The sequence below is a fragment of the Ailuropoda melanoleuca genome, chromosome 11 (genome assembly GCF_002007445.2).
Source record: "Ailuropoda melanoleuca isolate Jingjing chromosome 11, ASM200744v2, whole genome shotgun sequence".
NCBI classification, from domain to species: Eukaryota; Metazoa; Chordata; class Mammalia; order Carnivora; family Ursidae; genus Ailuropoda; species Ailuropoda melanoleuca.
In genome coordinates this window covers 41,441,329-41,463,771 of record NC_048228.1, presented here as the reverse complement: position 1 = coordinate 41,463,771, position 22,443 = coordinate 41,441,329, and the positions used below count along the sequence as shown (strand labels likewise).

General features: G+C 36.1%; 1 protein-coding gene across 13 annotated transcripts in view; it reads left to right on the top strand.

Moving 5' to 3' along the window:
• PTPN13 (protein tyrosine phosphatase non-receptor type 13) overlaps nucleotides 1-22,443 on the top strand; it is a 193,061-nt gene that overhangs the window by 103,524 nt on the left and 67,094 nt on the right. For 11 of the 13 annotated variants that reach the window (XM_019806223.2, XM_019806208.2, XM_034671574.1 and 8 more), the window contains 8 exons: nucleotides 7,902-7,997; nucleotides 8,627-8,714; nucleotides 14,307-14,529; nucleotides 18,459-18,533; nucleotides 18,662-18,836; nucleotides 20,351-20,504; nucleotides 20,775-20,913; nucleotides 21,842-21,994. In XM_019806223.2, the coding sequence (XP_019661782.2) occupies nucleotides 7,902-7,997; nucleotides 8,627-8,714; nucleotides 14,307-14,529; nucleotides 18,459-18,533; nucleotides 18,662-18,836; nucleotides 20,351-20,504; nucleotides 20,775-20,913; nucleotides 21,842-21,994 (1,103 nt within the window). The remainder of the gene's footprint in view (nucleotides 1-7,901; nucleotides 7,998-8,626; nucleotides 8,715-14,306; nucleotides 14,530-18,458; nucleotides 18,534-18,661; nucleotides 18,837-20,350; nucleotides 20,505-20,774; nucleotides 20,914-21,841; nucleotides 21,995-22,443) is intronic. The other 2 variants (XM_019806210.2, XM_002913588.4) reach the window with 1 other exon arrangement.

The following is a 22,443-nucleotide window of genomic DNA, read 5'->3' as shown; positions in this document are numbered from 1 at the left end:
GAGTGCTCTGACTTCCTTGAGAACAAAATAAGAAAGGAACGGAAAAGACCCTGAGAAAGAAACTGTAGTTGAAGTTTAAAAATTATAAATATAAGATTATTTCTATAATTATTGTTAATACTTAATCTTTCAGATAGTTTTCTACATATAAATATAAAGCAGTAAGGAAGGGGCAGGAAGAAACATAACAGGTTTATCTCATGGAAATTAGTTTTAAAAGTTGATGTAATGCTCTTTTTTTTTTTTTTTTTGCTTTATTCCTTTCATTTTGCTGCTTTTACCCCAGCATAGGACAGTCCTAGTTTACTTTTTCCCTTTCTTTCTTGTCCCTAGTATCTTTTTTCCACCTCTCTACTCCATCTCAAAATCTGACATATTGTCTGTTTTCTAATGGATGTATCTGTCACCATCTCTCTTGTATGTAATTACCACACACTCCCTACTTAACATTGCTGTATGGGTTGGCAGCACATTCCTGATTATGAGAGATTGACTTGGAACCAGTACTGTGAGTATAGTATGAACAGCACTACACACCCTGGGTGGGGACCATGAATAGCATTTTGCTTCCAACAGTCAAAACTCTGTATAAATAGTAGAAGGGAATAGGAAGAACAGATATAATTAAATCCTTCAAAAGTGACCTCGGTTAAGTATTACTGTGTAAGGAGTTTTAAGTCAATCTACTTTACTTTAACCTTAAATATTGTTTAAAGAAAACAGTGTTGTGACCTCTGGTCTAGCCTAGTTTTGCTGTTCTGTGACGCCTTTTGAGTGCAGCGTAAACTGTTGTGCAACCAGAATATGTAAGCACTGAAGTATGTGAGTCTGCACTTAGTCTTGACGCACCTTAATGTTTCATTTTCATGAGAAGATTGAATTTGAAAGTTCACATGTTTTTATAGTTGCATTTCAGAAGAACAAGGGGATGGGTTTATAAATATTACAGTTCAGCATGTAGGATACTTCCAGTGACATGTTATGGAGAGAGAAATTTTTCTTCAAAACTTATCTCTCTCTCTCTTTTTTTTTTAAGATTTTATTTATTATTTATTTATTTGCCAGAGAGAGACACAACGAGAGAGGGAACACCAGCAGGGGGATTGGGAGAAGGAGAAGCAGGCTTCCTGCTGAGCGGGGAGCCCAGCGCGGGGCTCGATCCCAGGACCCTGGGATCATGACCTGAGCCGAAGGCAGACGCTTAACAACTGAGCCACCCAGGTGCCCCCAAACTTATCTCTCTTAAAGTCCAAAACTGAGGCACCTGGGTGGCTCAAGTCAGTTAAGCGTCCAACTCTTGATTTAGGCTCAGGTCATGATCTCAGGGCCCTGGGATCAAGCCCCACATTCACTCTGCTGGGTGTGGAGCCTGCTTAAGATTCTTTCTCTCCCTCTCCCTCTGTGCACCCCTACCCCCACTCACAAGTGCGCTCCTTCTCTCTCTGTCTCTCTCAAATAAAGAAATAAATCTTAAAAAAAATAAAAATAAAAAAAGCTTTCAGGTATAGCCAGGTTCAGGAAGCTTTGTCTCACCTTCCCAGTTTAGGATGAAATCTTATTTTTCATTGAAATTATTTGTTTTGAGGAATTTGTTTCTCCTATAAACATCAGAAATTTGGCATAGTCTAGGGGCACCTGAGTGGCTCAGTTAAGTGTCTCCCTTCAGCTCAGGTCATGATCTCAGGGTCCTAGGATCGAGCCCATAGTCGGGCTCCCTGCTTGGTGGGGGACCTGCTTCTCCCTCTCCCTCTATCCCTTCCCCTGCTTGTGCTCTCTCACTCTCTCTCTTTCTGTGTCAAATAAATACATACATACATACATACATGCATACATACATATATATATACCTTTCGGAAAAAGAAAAGAAGAAAGTTGGCAAGTTGGCATGGTCTAATTCATAGCTGTGTCCTTAGTATCTACCAGTATACCCTAGGTGCTAGTAAGTATTAATCTAAACTGAGTATTACAGTGTAGCTATTAATATTGGGTATTTGGTCAGTGCTATTTCAGATATGTGAAACGATAGTCTCTGAAGAATTCTGCCTAGTGAGGAGAAATCCTGCCTCCTTCTCCTGTGTTTTGTCCAACTCCAAGAGAAGTCATAACCTGACCAACCAACCGCAAATGCAGTCAATTCCTTTAGAGCTCTGGACTGTTTGAAAGCTTTAGAAGGGGTAGTGAAGTCCTAACAACACAGGATCCTGGAGGATTCTAAAAGAGTGGCATAGCCAGCCCAGATGCAAGACGCAGCCCAGATTGGTGGCTGCTCTGTTAACACTAGGCAGTTATAGCTCGAGGAAACTGAAGACTTCTTTCTTTTTGCTGTTCCTACTCGGCACAAATTTTACATCTATAAAGTAATTTACAGTTCACAGAGCATTTCTCCATGTATCTTTACTCAATTATTTGTCTTTATACTTGCATGAGTTCTGTTCCTCCTGATTAAAAATTTTATTGATCATGTCTAGCTCTCAAGGGATTTTAGAATATGTTCTATTCATATATCATGTAGCATGGTGTAACAGAATACAGTGAACTCTAGTAAACATATAAAAGGAGTGCTCTTTAATCCCTAAAAATTAATCCCCTAATAAGAAAGCACAGAGAAAAACACTTCATACATGAAAACATAATGTTAATGTTTTTGTTTCTTCGGTGTATTTGAAAATTGAAATATTTAGTTATAAAAATATTTTATTTCATTAAAAATGCAGAGTTCATAAAATTTTTAAAGTTATTTATTTCCTGATACTGCAATTGTCTGAGTCTCACTTTCTGCCTGTCACTTGTCTGAGCTTGAATATGTGTCACTTGTAAATGATGTTTTTAGATTACAGTTTGTGCTGGCTTAGTTTCATTTCAATGTGAAGATTATAGACTTGAATGTTTCATCTGAAATAGCTTTACATAAGCGCAGAATATTATGTAAATCTTCATAATATCCTAAATAGTAGAAGTATAGTGTTCATGATCACATACTACAGCTTCATATGTTTAAAACGTTAAGTGTGAAAATTTTTTTTGAAGTGTTAAGTGTGTTAAGTGGTGGTAGAAATTGTGACTCTAACTCTCAAGAACTTATGGCTAAACTCCAGCCTATTGAAAAGCTGCTTCTTACTGTTACTATATAAGTGGAGTTGATAGGACATTAGGGTTGGAGTGATTTTTGTTTAAAGGATCAGAGTATACAGAGAAAGACAATTATCATATGATTTCTCTCATCTATGGAACATAAGAACTAGGATGATCGGTAAGGGAAGAAAGGGATAAAGAAAGGGGGGAGTAATCAGAAGGGGGAATGAAACATGAGAGATTATGGACTCTGAGAAACAAACTGAGGGTCTCAGAGGGGAGGGGGGTGGGGGAATGGGATAGACCGGTGATGGGTAATAAGGAGGGCACGTATTGCATGGTGCACTGGGTGTTATATGCAACTAATGAAGCATCGAACTTTACATCGGAATCCGGGGATGTACTGTATGGTGACTAACATAATATAATAGAAAAACATTTAAAAAATAAATAAATAAATAAAAATAAAGGATCAGAGTATAGTTAAAGAATAATAAAATGTCAGATTTTTTAACTTGTTTTCTGATAAAAGAATAGTATATTCTTAATTATGGTAAAATAGTACTAGAAATGAAAAGATGTCTCCAATTGTCAGAGTATGTATGATTACGGAATCTCTATAACTAGACTTCTCTCCAAATGTTAATTCTTTAAGCCATTCTTCTGTAGACCTTATTCTTCTCATTCTATCACCGCTATTCTACCAAATGTTTTTTTTGGAGACAATATACTCCTATGTGTTTTATTTATGTGTTTATATAGTTATTCACATACTTCGGTGCTGCTTTTTTTGGTGACTTGTATTAAGGCTGATTTTACTCTCTCATTTATTCTTTTGCACTCATTATTTCTACACTAAGATTCTTTCCTACAACTTTTTTCCACATCTAAAAACTAAGTACTCATAAGAAATCAAAGAGAAGGAAATTGTCTAGTGAAATGAGGAATAATCATGACCCTAAGTGGACCCTGGGACACTTGATTTGTACAATGTAGGCCTCATTTAAATACTTACTAACTGAGAATTTGCAAGTCAACAAATTAGATATTGAATCTAATTTTATCCCACAAAAGCCAAGTACAGTTCTGCAATTATAATGGTGAAAACTTAAAATTTTGCTGTTATAGTTTTAACATTGCAATGTACGTTTTATAAAATGTGTATTTGAATATTATTAATAGGTCCATTTCAGAAGATTCAAGAATTTGGCATTCATAAAACTTTGTCGTATGCTATAAATACTTAAGAGCATTTCTTTGTTTAAAAAAATCGTCTTACACTTTTTAATTAAAATAACAATCACTAGGTTTTATTGATCTGGAAGATGGGTATGTGAGGATGTATTGTGCTCTCTGTTTTTGTGTCTGTGTTGAAGTTTTCATAATAAATTTTTTTCTTTTTTAATCACTCAGTTAGTACCACATTCCTGGGATCGAGATCAAATCTAAAGTGCTTACATTGTGGGGCGCCTGGGTGGCGCAGTCGTTAAGCGTCTGCCTTCGGCTCAGGGCATGATCCTGGTGTTCCGAGATCGAGCCCCACATCAGGCTCCTCCTTTGGAAGCCTGCTTCTTCCTCTCTCACTCCCCCTGCTTGTGTTCTCTCTCGCTGGCTGTCTGTCTCTGTCAAATAAATAAATAAAATCTTAAATAAATAAATAAAGTGCTTATATTGTACATTTAAATGTGGATAGAAAACATATCTGTGGTATCTGGATCCTTCAAAAAAAAAAAAGTTGTCTATAATGTTAGGACACCTCATGGATAATTAGAGATTACCCTTCTTCTGCAGACCAGAGTAGTGGACTAAATCTACTCTGGAACTAGTTAGTGTCTACTGGATGCCTGTAAGTAGGTCATCTCAGAAAGCCAAGCAATGTTCCTGTTAGATCACTTGATCTGTAAGCATGCAAAATATGGCTCTCCGTATACACCAATGCAAGATACACTCTTGGTAAAGTACATGTTTGTAATAATTTTATGTCTGCAGTGAATTTAGTGATAATTCCTGAAATAGTTAAATTTATCATTTAATTCAGAAGTAGAAAGCCCATACTTACAAAGCCTAGCCTTTCTTAGAAGCATGACTGAGTAGTAAATAATGCTTGGGAACTTTAATCTGGCCATGCCACTACATTAAAGGAACATGGCTGACAGCATTTTAAAAGATACATTCCAGAATACAAAAAGCTTACAGAAGAGATGCCTACACTTTAATTAACATAGACTCCCCACTTGTACCCCAGTCTTTGAAGAAGAAAAGTCTTCCTGTCCCCTAGTAGTGCTGCAAAGCTAGTCATCCTGTCCATGTTTCTGGAGTGCTGGTGCCCCATTACTATAAAGCAATAAGGCATCATAAGTCAGTGCCCTCCCCCTGCCCCTGCAGGTGTGGTAGTGAGAACATTTACAGACCAACAGTTCATCAAGGGAAAATGATTTATTGTTATGCTTTTAAGAGGGGATAATCAATATTACATTAATTTGTCTCACAGAAGGAACCCAAGAATTGAGAAAAGGAAAGGGAACATGGACTCATGAAATATAATATAAGAACAATTATGAAGCACCACCAAAGAATGGAAATTCAACTTAAAATTTATTTACGAACTTAACAGCCACTTGCCAGAAATAGTAAATTCATGGGACACCTAGGTGGTTCAGTTGCTTAAGTGTCTGCGTTTGGCTCAGGTCATGATCCATGGGTCTAGGGATCGAGTCCCGCATTGGGCTCCTTGCTCAGTGAGAAACCTATTTCTCCCTCGAGTGCACTCTCTCTCTCTCTCTCTGACAAATAAATAAATAAATAATCTTAAAAAAAAATAATAAGTTCACTCAATGTGGGGTGTGAAATTGTTATTGCATGGCGTAACATCCAAGTGACTGAAGTTTTCTACTCTGTCTACTAAATAGGCTTATTGCAACTTTGTACTTTTCTTTGTAAGGTAAAAATCATATTGCTTCTGTACAGTTGAGTCTTCTCCTTGGCCTTGTTGGTTTTATTTAGTGTCCTGTACATTGCAATGTCAGGTTTGTAATTTGTTCAAGTTACCTTGGGGAAATCCCTCAAAAATTTAACATGGCAGTTCTATAACAATATAACAAAAACTTCTTTAGTGCCCTTGGAAAATAGCAGTTCTTATTAAATAACCATTTAACTGTTCATTAAATTTAAATAGAACTAGACAAAACTATTGTTTGATGTCTCCTAAAATCTTTCCAAATCACATTTATCTTAAGCCAGAGGAATTTTTTAAAAATTGTCTTATTTACCGTGAGACTTCCTTGTGGTAGGATGGAATCATTTTTTTAAAGTACTAGTAAATATTTAGATTCTCAATCCCAAAACTCTTTCCATTAATTATGGTATTATTTCATACTCATGTTCAGTGTACAAAGCTGAACAAAATAGAGGTCTTCTGTATCCTGCCTACTTCTCCAGGTAAATTCTTGCCGTAAGAATGATGCACAACTTCCTCTCCATCAAGTGGCCATTTTTCCTTCTTTGTCTCAGCATGACCTCCCAGTTCTTCCAGCTGTCATCTTCATCCTGGTTCTACAAGCCTGGTTCCTTGGTGCCTTTTGACTATTTCATTCATTTATTCATCCGTTTTTCTTTTAACAATCTCTACTGAACACATTGCAGTACAAGGAATAATTCATTTTGTGAATTTCCTGTTCTTCAAGTTTGCAAACTAGTAAAAAAGAATCCCTCACATATATCCACTCTGTGCCATCATACATCCCATGTCTTCCCCCCCCCCCCCCCNCCCCCCCCCCCCCCAGTTCTAGGTGTTTCCCATGGTTTTCTTTCTCTAGTGCCATGAAAAAGCCACAAAACCATTCTGATTGGCTCCAATAAATTTCACGCATTCTAGCCTAATCTAAACTCTCAGGGCTATATAAAAGCTTTCATGTGGTTTTTACTGACTCTTATCACATTCTTCATAGCAGAATTTCTTTACTCTTCTCAAGCTCCTGGCCACTGGCTCCCAGGAAGTGACGCACTTTTTATTACCAGAAGTAAGGCAACTTCTGATACGAGTATCTTGAGATTCCTTCTGTATTTTCACTGTTTCCCTTGTCCATCATTTCTTAAGAAGAAAGAGTTCTTCCTCCTTGCCGAAATGACTATCATGTGTGTTGGGTTTTTTTTTTTCCATCTCCTGTTTCCTTCAGCATATTTTTTTCATCAGTTTTCCCCACCATCATTTGCAACTTCAGTCTCTCTCAATCTGCAGGCTTATTATCCACTGACTAACAAACGTCATGCTCAGACATTCCACCCTGCCACAAAGATTCATATAACTCATTAAGTCTATTCTTTTTCATTAAAATTTTAAAGTTCTATTTAAATGTTTGTTGTTCTATGTTTTGGGGAGTGGGTGGAGAGAGGTCCGTAGTTTTCATCAAATTCGTCTATGGGTCCACAATATGAAGAGCTACTGCCATAAAGGTAGTCGGAGACCAGGTTATGAAAGGCTTTGAATACCAAGCGAAGGAGTTCTTAAATTGTACCTTGAAGATTTTAGGGAATAATACTAATATGCTCAGAGTTTCATTTCTGGAAAGTTCCTAACGTGTCACACAGCTGGCAAGTAGTGAGCTGAGATTCAAGCCCAGATAATCCTGTGTCGGAGTCCAGGTTCTTAACCAGTATGCCAGACTGCCTCAAAATCAGAATCACGTTGTTTGAATACCATCCAGCAATTGGTAAATTTAAAGCAATATATAAAATTTTCTGGTCTTTTAAGAGTAAAATAATATTTGATTTGATTTGTGTGGAACAGTTAATGCATTTGCTTTCTAATGTGTTTGCTTTAATCCTTTTAGAACCAATTCGAAGATATAAAACATACCACAGTGATATCTTTAGTACCTCCAGTGAAAGTCCATCTATCATTTCCTCTGAATCTGATTTCCGACAAGGTGAGAAGCATCTGAATAACCAAAATGTTTTTAAGAAACCATGAATGTCCTTCTTTTTCAGTAGTGTTGATATAAGGTGTCATGTGAATAATTCTATATAAAACTTAAAAATTGCGGGGCGCCTGGGTGGCACAGCGGTTAAGCGTCTGCCTTCGGCTCAGGGCGTGATCCCGGCGTTATGGGATCGAGCCCCACGTCAGGCTCCTCTGCTGTGAGCTTGCTTCTTCCTCTCCCACTCCCCCTGCTGTGTTCCCTCTCTCGCTGGCTGTCTCTATCTCTGTCGAATAAATAAATAAAATCTTTAAAAAAAAAAAAAAAAAAAACTTAAAAATTGCAAAAAGCTGCTGGTTACTCATTTTAACAGTATTATAGGAGCTTAATAGCAGTTTCATCAAACAACAATGTAGTCATTTTCATAATAGGAAATAAGTCATTGTCTTTAAAAATAATATGACTTATCTCTGAAGAGTTTAATGACATTATGTCACTAATTTGGTGACATGAATGTGATTTGTAAAAATTACCTTAGCATATCCGATAAATGTTTGAGTTTTAAATAAGGCTACTTCATATTTTTATCACCTGTGCTGTTACTTCTTTTTTCATTCCTTCTTTCATTCTTTAATTAGTACGAAAAAGTGAAGCTTCCAAGAGGTTTGAATCCAACAGTGGTCTCCCAGGGGTAGATGAAAACCCAAGTCAAGGCCAGAGACCCAGGTATGTGGTATGAAAAAATAGTAATAATATAATTCCAGTGAATAGGTGGTTTTTTTCCTCAATTAGAATCAAGGAGAATTTTTGAAAATTATCCTCGTTTCTCTATTTTCTCCATTTTCCTTTTTATTTACCTCTTTAAATTCTTGGAAATTCATTTAATTATGTGAAAGACATTGTAGTAGTTTGAGTTTGAGTTATTGGAATATTTTAAAATTAGAATTGGCTCTGATTGTGCTTGAAATTAAAATTGTTAATATGTATATAAAATAACTTATTAACAGGAAGTTCTGAGGGGGTGGCATCAAGCATCTGTGAGAAGATAGTAAACCTTGATTTCTAAGAGAATAATACCTCTTGAAAGGTTGAACAGGCTGAACAAGCAGGTTTTCAAGGAGTCTTTTTTGTTGAATGAGTAATGAGTAGGTTACTACTAAGTAACCTATTATGTAAAAAGTTAATTATTCACTACGTATTTACTAGCTTAAAAGAGGTTATCATGTATTTTTTTTAAAAGTCCAGTTTGGGCTATTTCAAGTTCATTCTCATACTGAAATATTCAGCTTTCTTATAAGGTGTTAGGTATTGTGCTATGCTTAGGATGGTGGTATTATAGCTATATATTGATTTACCTTGTTTAAACTGAAAAGTGTCAACTCAATACTGAATATTTTGATGTGTATCCTTCTCATGTGTGCACAGGTCCCTTACATGAATAAAAGCATATTTTTAATGTTAAACATTAATTTGAAATTTGTAATGTGTTATTACAGAAAGAGATGTTGCTTCAGAATTTACTCCCAAACTATGGAAATCCTTTTAAATTTGATATCTTAGTTTGTTTAATTCAAGTGTCACCATCTACAAAAGAATCATTTGGAGATTAACAAAAACTTGCCCCTTAGCTAATTAATTCTGGCAGACACTGTTTCACACCTGTAAACTATTAATAGACCGGGTAACCCTAGCCATGTGTTTAAAACAGACAATTTATCTAGGGTTTAGACTCTGAGTCATTAAATACATTGCACTAAAGTTATTCCTTTTAACATTGCAGTTTTTATTAAATTTATGTCTTTTTCTCTTCTCTCTTACGCTTTTTAAAATAGTCCATGATACTTTATTCCCTTTGAGGAAAGCTCTAATAAGTATTCATTTACCTAAAGCATTATTCTATTTGCATAATAGAATTTTATATTACTAGGACCCCATTGTGGTGATAACCCTGATTTGGTAATTTTGAACAAAAAGGTAAGAGACAAAGATAGGTTTATCTTTGATGTTATACAGTTTTCTTAAAGACACAAAAGCATTTTGGGATGAACAGCAATATGAAGCAAATATTGAATTGTAGTCAGCTCTGTGGTGAATTGAGGGAGTCACTCTTGTCTATATATTTAACTTGGAGAAAATTTATATCAATAGTATGATGCTCTTTAGCTTTATGAAAACATGAGTAAATATAACAACTGGAGAATCATTGGGCTTATGTATTAAAAATTGATTTTATAGTTCATTTGTTAGTTTAAAAACATATTCCTCCAAATAAAATTAAATTATTTTGTGAGTCTTATTTCAATTTTCTTGATAAGTTACCTCAAAAGATTGTGAGAGAATATTTGTTTCAATTGTTTCCAGGTTTTATTTTTAGGAGACATTAAAGCCACTTTAATTCATTAAATCGTGTTCTAATGGTAAACTATCTTTTATTTTACACTTTAAGAGGGAAAAAAACTCAATGTGGCATTCATAAAATCTCCATTAGATAAAGACATACATAAAAAAATACTTCAAGAAGTAGATTGTTAAGGCTGTGTGTATGTTATTTTTAATGTAAGATGCTTAACTCTACTTGAGACAAGTCCCACCCCATTTTTCTGCCCACAGAAAAACACATTAACTAAAATACTCTAAATTCCTTTTTCTTTTCTTTTTTTTTTTTTTTTTTAAAGATTTTATTTATTTATTTTACAGAGACAGAGACAGCCAGTGAGAGAGGGAACACAAGCAGGGGAAGTGGGAGAGGAAGAAGCAGGCTCATAGCAGAAGAGCCTGATGTGGGGCTCGATCCCATAACGCTGGGATCACGCCCTGAGCCGAAGGCAGACGCTTAACCGCTGTGCCACCCAGGTGCCCCTAAATTCCTTTTTCAAGTGCAGAATTTTCTGAATGTGAACAAAGGTTTCTGATCACATCCTTAGCATGCTGGCACACAATTAGGAGATCCTGTTTTGTTGTTTAGGTCATATATTTGTGAGATCTATAAATAGTGCTGTATTTAGATATGTTGCATGCTTCTTTATAAAAATTTCCATTCCCTTTAGCTAGAATGAAATGGAAAAACAGATCCAGGCAGTGCTATTGATTTGTATCATACAGGGTGGGGGGAAATTAATAGGAAATTATGAGTCAGATCCAGCAGAATGAGTAATTTTTTGATTCTGAGTTATCAAAAGTGCCTTTCAGTGACCAAAAAGGATATTCAAAAATTTTTTCCAAAGAACATCTCTAAGTTTTTTCTGTGTTAACTTTGAAGTACAGTTTATACATAGTACAATTCCCACTGCTTCTGTGTCTGTCTGCTTGATGGAGTAACCTATTTTTCTGACTTAAAACACCTATTTATTCATTCCTAAATGATCCAGATTTTCTTAGTTTTTTCTTCATTTGTTTGCTTTGTCTTTGTTTAGGTTTTATTTTGGTTTTTTGTCTCTCCAACTTTTTAGTCTTTATAGGAACTCTGCCAGATATTGTGTTGAAAAAGATAAAATGGTTTTTGCTACCTGTTTGTAGCTCTGGTATAAAATAATAATAATAATAATTTGAACAAGGAGGCTAATATATTTGATGAAACTAACAGGTGCAAGTTAAAATGTATAGATTCAGATACTTATTACCCTTGATCCCCATTAAGTGAGAGCCATAACATTACATTCTATCATTTGCTCAAGAAATGATTACTGTACACCTACCATGTACTGGGAACTTTTAGGTACTGGAGATAGAGTCACGAACACGACCAAGGAAAAGGGTCCCCAAGGGGAATTTCTAGGGCTGAGAGATAGCCAATAAACCATTGAAAAACAAGTAAGTAATGCACCATCAGATAATGATGGTACTTTAAAGAAAAATAAAGCAGTCTAGGGGGTTGGAGAGTGCACATTGATGGAAACAATCAACAAAATGAAAAGTCAACTTACTGGAGCACCCGGGTGGCTCAGATGGTTAAGCATCTGCCTTCGGCTCAGGTCATGATCTCCAGGTCCTGGGATCAATCCCCGAGTAGGGCTTCCAGCTCAGCGGGGAGCCTGATTCTCTCTCTACCTCTGCCTCTCCCCCTGCTTGTGCTCTCTCTGTCTCTGTCTCTCTTCCAAATGAATAAATAAAATCTTAAAAAAGATAAAGAAAAATCAACCTACTGAATGGAAGAAGATAGTTATAAATGATACTTCTGATAAGGGATCATATCCAAGATATATAAAGAAATTATACAACTCAACACCAAAAAAAAAAGCCAAATAATTCCATTTAAAAATGGGCAGAGAGGGGCGCCTGGGTGGCACAGCGGTTAAGCGTCTGCCTTCGGCTCAGGGCGTGATCCCGGCGTTACGGGATCGAGCCCCACGTCAGGCTCCTCTGCTGGGAGCCTGCTTCTTCCTCTCCCACTCCCCCTGCCTTGTGTCCCCTCTCTCACTGACTGTCTCTATCTCTGTCAAATAAATAAATAAAATCTTTAAAAAAAAAAAAAAAATGGGCAGAGGACCTGAACAGACATTGTTCCAAAGAACACATACAGATGGCCAATAGGTACATTCAGAGATGCTCAGCATCATTAATCATCAGGGAAATGCAAATCAAAATGACAATGCAGTATCACCTCACACCTGCCAGAATGCCTAATCAAAAAGACAAGAAACAATGACTGTTGGTGAGGATGTGGAGAAAAAAGGGATCTTCTTGTACAGTTGGTGGGAATGTAAAGTGGTGCAACCACTGAGGAAAACTGTACGGAAAATAAGTAAGTCATAGGAATGAAAAGTACAGCATTGGGAATATAGTCAATAATATTGTAATAACCTTGTATGGTGATTACACTTAACATTGTAAGCATTGAGTAATATAGAATTGTCAAATCACCATGTTGCTCACCTGAAACTAACATACCATTGTATAGCAATTACATTTCAATAATAAAAAATTTTTAATTAAACATTTAAAACAAAAAGAAAGCAAGCTTAAGAGATAAAGAGTGCAGGGTTGTGATGTCCAAGTTCTATTTTACATAGATAGGGTGATTAGAGGAGGCCTCTCCCAAGGATTATTTTGAACAGAAAACTATTTTAAGTGACAGGGTGAACTGAGCTGATATCAAAAGGGAGAGGGTTCCTTCCAGACAAAAGGAATGACAAGAGCAGAGGCCTTGAGTTATGGGAGATGTGTTGCATGTTAGAGGAATACAGGAAGGACAATGTGGGTGCAGCAGAATGAGAGAGAGGCAGAGTGGGTAGTAACCAGAATCCAGAATCCAAATCATGTCATAATTTAGAAGCTTAAGTGAACATTTTGGATGTATGATGGGAAGTCATTGGGTGGCTTGAAAACATAGGTCTAACTTACATTTAATGGGATTACTCTGTTCTGTTCTTTGAAGAACAGTTTACAAGAGTAAAAGCCCAGTTAGGAAGTAATGATAGTACTCCATTTGGATGGATGTAGCACAGCTTAGATTGCTAGTGATAGAGTCGGACATAGGTATTTTCAAGGTTGTGCTTTCAGGATTTGTTGCCCCATTAGATAGGGGATTTGTAGGATAGAGGAATCAAGAATGATTCCCAATTGTGTTATAAGCAACTGGTGAATGATTGAGAAAAGGTTGGACAAGGGGAAAAGATATCGAACCTGATTTGAGACATACTAGCCTAAAGATGCGTATTAACATCCAAGTAGAATACTCACTTAGGCAAATAAAATTAGAATTCAGAGGAGATACTGAGTTATAGGCATATATAAATTAATTAAGGCCATGTGGTCAACAAGTAGGTCTGAAAGCTGAAATAAGAATTAAGGAGAATATAGGGGCACCTGGGTGGCACAGTCAGTTGAGCATCTGACTCTTGGTTTTGGCTAGGGTTTGGTCTCAGGGTTGTGAGATCTAGCCCCACATCAGGCTCCGCGCTTAACACGGAGTCAACTTTGTATTCTCTCTCCCTCTCCCTCAGCCCTCCTGCTTGTGCTTGCTCTTTCTCTCTCTCTCTCTCTCAAATAAATAAATATTAAAAAAAAAAGAATTAAAGGGCATCTCTATCCTATCTCTAGGCCCAGTGGTACAGGACTATAAGAATAATCAGCCCCATCTGAAGAGAACTGCAGCAGCAGCAGTTTTCAGAGGATGCTAGAATGTTTAGACAAGAGGTAGATCTATCCAATGGAAATGGGACAGCGTACTATTATCAATAGATTCAAAGTAGGATTGAAATGTGACTGCAAGTGTTCTTCTCAGATGACAAAATAAAAATTGTTTAAATTCTTGATACCTTACTTAACTTGTTTTTCTTTCTTGATTAGGTTAAAATAATTTTCTTCTCTTCTATTCAGTAGACAATATGAAACACCCCTTGAAGGCAGTGTAATTAATCAAGAGATTATGCTAAAACGGCAAGAAGAAGAAATGATGCAACTGCAAGCCAGAATGGCCCTTAGACAGTCTCGGCTGAGCCTGTATCCAGGAGACACAATCAAAGCCTCTATGCTTGACATCAGCAGGGATCCCTTAAGAGAAATGGCCCTTGAAACAGCCATGACCCAAAGAAAACTGAGGGTAAGTTAATTCTCAGATTACTGCGTTCAAACTTAGTTTCATAGGGAAATTTTTTTTTTTAAGTTTTTACTTAAATTCCAGTTGGTTGGGTGGCTGGGTGGCTCAGTAGGTTAAGCATCTGCCTTCAGCTCAGGTCATGATCTTGGGGTCCTGGGATTGAGCCCCGCGTCTGGCTCCCTGCTCAGTGGAGAATCGGTTTCTCCTCCTTCTGCTTTTCCCCACTGCTTGTGCTCTCTCTCTTTCATGCTCTCTCTCTCTCAAATAAGTAAATAAAATCTTTTTAAAAATTCCAGTTAGTTAACATACTCACAGGAAAATGTTATGCAAAACACTTTTAAATTCTGTAGGTGTCCTAAAGTTGCCTGTAGACGAAAATTAATTCCATTGGTGTTAAATGTTGGTTGATACTATGTTGGTTGATATTAAAATAAATATTTAGCTTTTTCATTATTTCATTTTAAAAATAACATTAGATGGATTTAGAAGAAGATATTCTAAATATACTATATATTTTAAAAGTATATTCATGATCCTTAAAGTCAACTGGATTTATTCAGTATTGTAGGGGATTATCTTTTAATATTAAGAAATTTATTATCTCACAAACCAAGATCAGGAATAGAGATTTCAGCATTGGTTCAGAAGTCCAAGAATGTTATCAGGTACATTCCATCTTTCTGCTCTGCCATTCTCAGCATTTTGATAGTGATTTCCTTTGTAATCAAAAGATGATCACATGAGCTTCAAGCATCATATCTTTGTAGTACAATATTGAAAGACAAAAGGAACAAATCTGTATCCTATATCAGGGGGGATTTTTTTTAATGTGTTTGGTTAGTTTATTTTTCTTTCAACATATGTCCTATATATTTTTATAAACATAAGCTCAAAATGAACAGAGTCCTCATATAAAATATCTTGAACATTTTACAACTTCTATAATATTGTTAGTGGCTGTAAAGTACTTCATTATGAGAATTTATCATGTACCATGATTTCTTCAGTTTCCAATTACTGGACATTGAAAACACTCCTTTTTTGCTTTTAAAGTTTTTATTTATTTGAGAGAGAGCACAAGCTGGGCATGGGAGGGCAGAGGGAGCGGAAGAAGCAGACTCCCCACTGAGCAGGAAGCCTGACGGGGGGCTTCATCCCAGGACCCCAACATCAGGACCTGAGCCTAAGGCAGACGCTTAACTGAATGAGCCACCCAGGTGCCCCTGGACATTGAAAATATTTCTAATTTGTTGTTCCTATTGCAAGCAGTGCTCTGATTAACATCCCTTTAGCTAAATCTTTGCAGGTAACTTCCTCCCAGTAGAATAGAGAATAGCCAAGTCAAAGGCAAGAACCTTTTAAGACATACGATGCGTATTGTCAAATTGCCCTTCAAAAAGTTCGTATGAATTTATGCTTGCTGTGATCATGCCTGTTTCACCATATTCTTACTTACTCTGGATGTTGTCATTCTTTGTTTTTTTTTTTATCATCACCAATTTGATAGGTGAGGCCGTATCTTGTTAGTATTGTTCCTATACAAATAATTCTTCAAACATGAAATAAATAGTAATAAAAGTGATAAAATCTAGGATGAATTTTTTCTTTTTAGTTCTGCACTGTGTATTACCCACATTCTGTGTTGGTTTTTTGTTGCTTGTTTCAAAGAGTTATCTTTTTTTTTCCCCCAAAGAATTTTCTTAAAAGCACATTTGTAAGCCTTAGATAGAATTCAAATTTCCCTCGTAGTTTTTTTTTTTTTTTTAAGATTTTATTTATTTATGTGACATAGAGACAGGCAGTGAGAGAGGGAACACAGCAGGGGAGTGGGAGAGGAAGAAGCAGGCTCCCAGCAGAGGAGCCCGATGTGGGACTCGATCCCGATCCCGGAACACCGGGATCACGCCCTGAGCCAAAGGCAGACGCTTAACGACTGCACTACCCAGGCGCCCCTCCCTCATAGTTTTTTAAGGAGAAGAAACAGTACAGGGTGGTGAAAACTGTTTGAACCACAAATTCAAAAACTTGGTTTCTGTTGTTAATAATGCTGTTATATGATTTTAGGCAAATTTTTAAACCACCTTGTTCTTTATTGTGCTAATTCTTTAAATGTGGAATTGGGTTGTAATTTATAAGATATTGTCTACTTTTAAAGTTGTTAGATGCCAATAAAATATGATTAAGCTGAAAGGAAGAAACTCAATAAGACCTCATCGATTTATCATTATGACCAATACCTTTGTCAAAATTAAGCACTAGGCAGGATATTATACACAATAGTGTGGGCTTCCAATAATTAAAGGCACTCATAAAGCATACAGAGCACCATTTTCCTAAATCGTAATTTCAGAGAGCTAATGCAGAACACGACTCATTAGAGATTCATAAATGGTATTCTGTACCTTTACAGTATGCCACTGTTATGGGCCATCTCACTAAAAACCTGTGTTTCTTTTTAGGCAGTCAGTTTCTGGCTATTTCAAAAACAAACATCTCTATATCAAAGACATACTATATCAGTGACTACAGAATGTGAACTGGTGGTCATTAAAGGATCACGTGTTTTTTCTGAAAAGAGCAGGAAGGGTATGTTTTTGGTGCTGAAAAACAGTGGTAGTGTTTGAAGGGACAATTACACCATTTAATTAATGTTTTTTCCCAAAACATAAATATTTAATTTTTTCTATGTTACTTTTGATGCAGACACATTTTAACTTGTTTATACACTATTGCTTTAGTTGATCTGCATTAGATTCCGTATTTCCCAAGACAGACCATTTTCATTTTTTCTGCTCTATTTCTGTTCTCATTTAAAATGTGTCCTACTGGTTCGTTGAGTATTAACAAACCCTTAATGTTAAAGTTTTACTTAAATGGTATCTGTCACATGTTCCACACTTGGTTAACTAGATAGAATTCCCACACCAAACAACCAAAAAAGAAACCAACAAAAATAAAACTCCAGTAATCATGCGTGCAAAGGCGCGCATGCGTTTGTGCGCATACGCGCGTGCACACACCACCTCCTCTGGCCTCAAGATTAGCCCTTTCATTTTACTTTTTGCCCATTTGGATGTAATCCTTCAGTCTGTTCCAAATCCTGCTCCCACCTGGAGTCTAACTTATTTTAAGTTATTTCCTCAACCAGTTATCCACTCTGGGTAGAAACTTCTGGATATGCAAGAGGCACAGGGAAAAAGTAGACTAAGAAGCAGTAAATGCAGTGTATGGACTCCACCTTCCCCAGCTCCTGAGTCTCCCCCATCTCCTGAGATGTTTGCTCACTGGAGGCAGCGATGGAGGACAAAGGCTGGTACCTGTAATATCCCTAGCTGCCAACTGTTTAGAAAAAAAAACAGTGAGTGTCACAGGGTTCCAAGCACATGAGTATGAGTGGATATGTGTATTTTGTAATTACAAATTAGTGTTGTCCTTTATGATTTATTTTAGGATACATGAAATATCGCTTTCTAAAACAAAAATGAGATTGTGTTCAATTACCTCACATCTTAGCAGTACTAAACCAAATCCTTATCATGAGCTTGATAATTCTATATTACTTCAGTAATTAAGATACTATTTATTTTTTGAGAGTCTGAGTTTATCTGAAGGCCAAAAAATGAAAACCTTGTAAAACAGTATGAAGCAAGCCTTTCATTTGATATCATTGGTAGAAAATGAAACTGTGGAGGAACTTCTGTTTACATTTGGTATAAGGCATATTCCAATCCTTCGTAAAATCCACCGTACTTCTTTATTGAAAGTTCCTACATTTGTTTCAGATCACCTAGTTCTATTATGGTAGCTTTACATGTAATTTATTATCATTATTATTATTATTATCATTATTATTGTTATTATATTCTTTGCCTTTTAAGGAAAGACCTAAAGTAAAAGGTAAAAACTGTTGATTCTACTTATGTAATTTGCAGAATTTCTTTGGCCCTGAGTTTGTGAAGATGACAATTGAACCATTTATATCTTTGGATTTGCCACGGTCTATCCTTGTAAGTGATAAATCCAGTTTGTGTCACTCTTAAAAATAATTTCAGTAATGACTTTTTAAAGAAACAGTTAAAATTCTTATAATGTTTACTTTAATAGATGTCATTCATTTTTTTTTTCTCAATCATAGGCCAAGAAAGGGAAGAATGAAGATAACCGAAGAAAAGTAAACATAATGCTTTTGAGTGGGCAGAGACTGGAACTGACTTGTGATACCAAAACTATATGTAAAGATGTGTTTGATATGGTTGTGGCCCACATCGGCCTAGTGGAACATCATTTGTTTGCTTTAGCTACCCTCAAAGGTACCAAGAGATTTTAAGTTCAGGGTGCAATATGGAAACTTGGCAACAAGCTGACTGCCATACCTGTTATTGCCCAACTTGTTTTGGGAAACGTTAACTATGTGGACATGTCAGCGTTGAGAAGTAGGAGTTAGGAACTCCCTTCTCCTAATTAGATTCGTTGTTTTTATAGCTGTGTCTTTTAGCGTCTTCTATACCTGACCGTGAAGATTTTTCTTTAGCTGTCACTATACGAAAGTGGATTTTAATTATTATATTTTGAGACCATTATATATGTCAGTTGCCTACATATGTACTCTAGAAATTAGTATCCTGCTAATCTGAATTTAAATATATAGCAGGATCCTATGTCGAATCTCTACATCGGCTTCTTTAGCCTACTATCCTAAAAACATAGTGTCCTTTTTAAATGTTCTCACTTCGTGACTACAAATACATCATTTTACATATTTTTTAAACTTTACGTGCACTGAACTTTGTGACATTCCCAGTGGCCTCCGAGCATAGCTTCAGTAGAAATCACTCCTATTTATCAGTTAGAATTTCCATAGCTTCTTATTGCTTTGGAGTTGGGCTTTAATAAATCATTATATTTATAAATTACTCTTCAATATTTCAAACTCCTATTTACCTCAAAATTTAATTTAGCTTAAACAACAAAGTACCATAAATTGCAGTTGAGGATCAAATTATCTTAAAACCCTATAAGATTAGGATAATGTCTTCTTTGTCACCAAAAAAAAAAAATGTTTTCCTTCAATTTAGTTTATTGAATTCTTGTTTCTTAGAAACTAATAATTCATTTTGTAGAGTCATCCAATAAACATTCAATTAGTGCCTACTAGTGTTCTGTCACTTTCCTAGTTACAAGTTTAGACTAATCAGGTAATACCATTCACATGAATAATTAATCAGGATTTCTGTTTATAATACACCTAATTTCTTGAACATTCTGGATAAGTCAGATTTTATTGAATAACCTTTTATTTGGAAAGAGTCAATAATATTTAGTGCAATTACAAAATGAAAAAAATTATGAGTATTATTTCTCCTAGGTTTCAGTTGGAAGCTCAATATTAAGTAATAGCTAATATTTATTGAATGCTTATCATATGTCATGTGCTTTACCAAGTGTTTTGTATGCCTTAGGTCATTTGATCCCTACAATAAGGCAGAAATTAGCACTATCCTGATTTTACAGGCAAAATTGATGTCTAGAAAGGTTAAATAATTTATTCAGTGTCACACAGATAGTAAATGTTGTGGTGGAGTTGAGTCCAGTTCTGTCTGCCTGTAGAACCCTCAGTCTTAACAGACTCAGCCATACCGTATGGCCCCCATCTGTATGCAGTTACCCTCAGCATTCCCTGCCATACTTCTTAACAATCTTGTTTTATTAACTATTTTGTGCAAGTCTGACCCCCACCGCCCCAACAAAAAAATCCACAAAGGAATCAGAAGGAAACACTGAAGTATTTTTTATCTAATCTGAACGTTTTCTCATTCTGTTTTAGATAATGAATATTTCTTTGTTGATCCTGATTTAAAATTAACCAAAGTGGCCCCAGAGGGTTGGAAGGAAGAACCAAAGAAAAAGAGCAAAGCCGCTGTTAATTTTACTTTGTTTTTCCGAATTAAATTTTTCATGGATGATGTTAGTCTAATACAGTGAGTACACAAGTTTCTATTTTTGTCTTTATGGCTTCTGGTTTTTTTACCCTTTAGTTTACTGATACTGAATTATTTGATTCTGATCAATGAAAATGTCTTCCTATCTATCTAAAAGAAATATTTCCTTCAACATAGTTTATTAAATTCTTGTGCCTTAAAAGCTTAATAATAAACCATCTTGGAAACTCAACTTATATGCCAATAATAAAAATCACTCCAGATTCAATATAAAGCCTACATGTTTATTGTGTGCATTTATTTTTCTAGACATACCCTGACCTGTCATCAGTATTATCTTCAACTGCGAAAGGATATCTTGGAGGAGAGGATGCACTGTGATGATGAGACTTCTTTATTGCTGGCATCCTTGGCTCTCCAGGCTGAATATGGAGATTATCAACCAGAGGTAGATCTGGGTTTTTTCTCCAAGGTCACTTTTATATTGATATTTTTATCCTCAGCATAATTAAAAACTAAACCTGGTTGATGTGTTTGCTATTTAGATATGGAGTTGTTGTTGTTGTTTTTAAGATTTATTTATTTGAGAGAGCATGAGCGGGAGGGGCAGAGGGAGAGCAAGAGAGAATCTCAAGCAGACTCCGTGCTGAACATGGAGCCTGACATGGGGCTCCAGTCCCACAACTCTGAGATCATGACCTGAGCTGAAACTGAGAGTCAGATGTTCAACCAACTGTGCCTTCCAGATGCCCCAAGATCTGGAGATTTTTGAGGCTATTTTGGTACCTTAGAGTGACCAGGTGTCCCATGTACACTGGTATATAAAAACATATAGTGTAGCTTCCTCTCTCTCTCTTTTTTTTTTTTCTGTGTAAAATTTCCTGTTTCACAATTTTGGGATATCTAGTATTTACCCTTCCTTCTCCCAGTTTCTAATTAATAGATACTAGGAACAGGGTTGCCAGCCAAATCTGGATCAAAGGAGTCTTCTGCCTTCCACATGGACCCATGGAGTGATGGGCTGAGAACCTAGCAGAGTTCACTGTACAGAGAACAGGTGTTTGAGGCCAATTGTTCCTGAAAAAAGTGTATCTAAGAGGAAACAAGGGACAAGAGTCAGTGCCAGTCGAGTAGCATCCTTCACAACATTAACCTAACTATAGTGACATTTGGCCCTTGTTGTCTGTCTCTTTAAGCTTGCTAATCAGCTCAGTCATTTTACCTTACTGAATGAAAGAGAAAGAATGATGCATTTCCTCTAAAACTCACTCCTCTAAAGTCTAAATAAAAGTGTCTTAACTCTTGGTTGAGGCAAGAACTTTACGGTGGAAGGAAGAGGGCAAATAGAATTGCTGATAAAACATTCTCTTTTCTAGGTTCATGGTGTTTCTTATTTTAGACTGGAGCATTATTTGCCTCCCAGAGTGATGGAGAAACTTGATTTATCCTATGTTAAAGAAGAGTTACCAAAATTGCATAATACCTACGTGGGAGCTTCTGAAAAAGAGACAGAGTTAGAATTTTTAAAGGTAAGCATGCAAGATTACAAATGATAAAGTTTGTATCTCTTTCAAAGCAAGCAAGAAATGTTGGAGGACATATGTATCTAAAAGCTCAAGTGCCAATAACTGATACTATGCATTATTTCATCTCACTTATTCCTGACTAAAATCATGGTATTGTAATTATCTTGTGAAAGAGAAGACTAAAGCTTAGAGGGGAAATGTAATATTCCTGAAGTCAATGGCTGGTATATGGTCCAAAACTGATTTGAACCCAGATCTTGTATGGCTATGGGTTCTCTGCTTTTATTCAGTTCCATACTCAAGATACATTATAAATGTATTAAGATACATTGTAAAGAAGTAACAACTGAATTTTTTGACTGACTGGATATAAGAGGGGAGTTCATATGGATGCTAGTATTATTTTGCTTTGTTTTTTCTTCAGAGGCTTAAAGTTACATCCTCTAAAAATG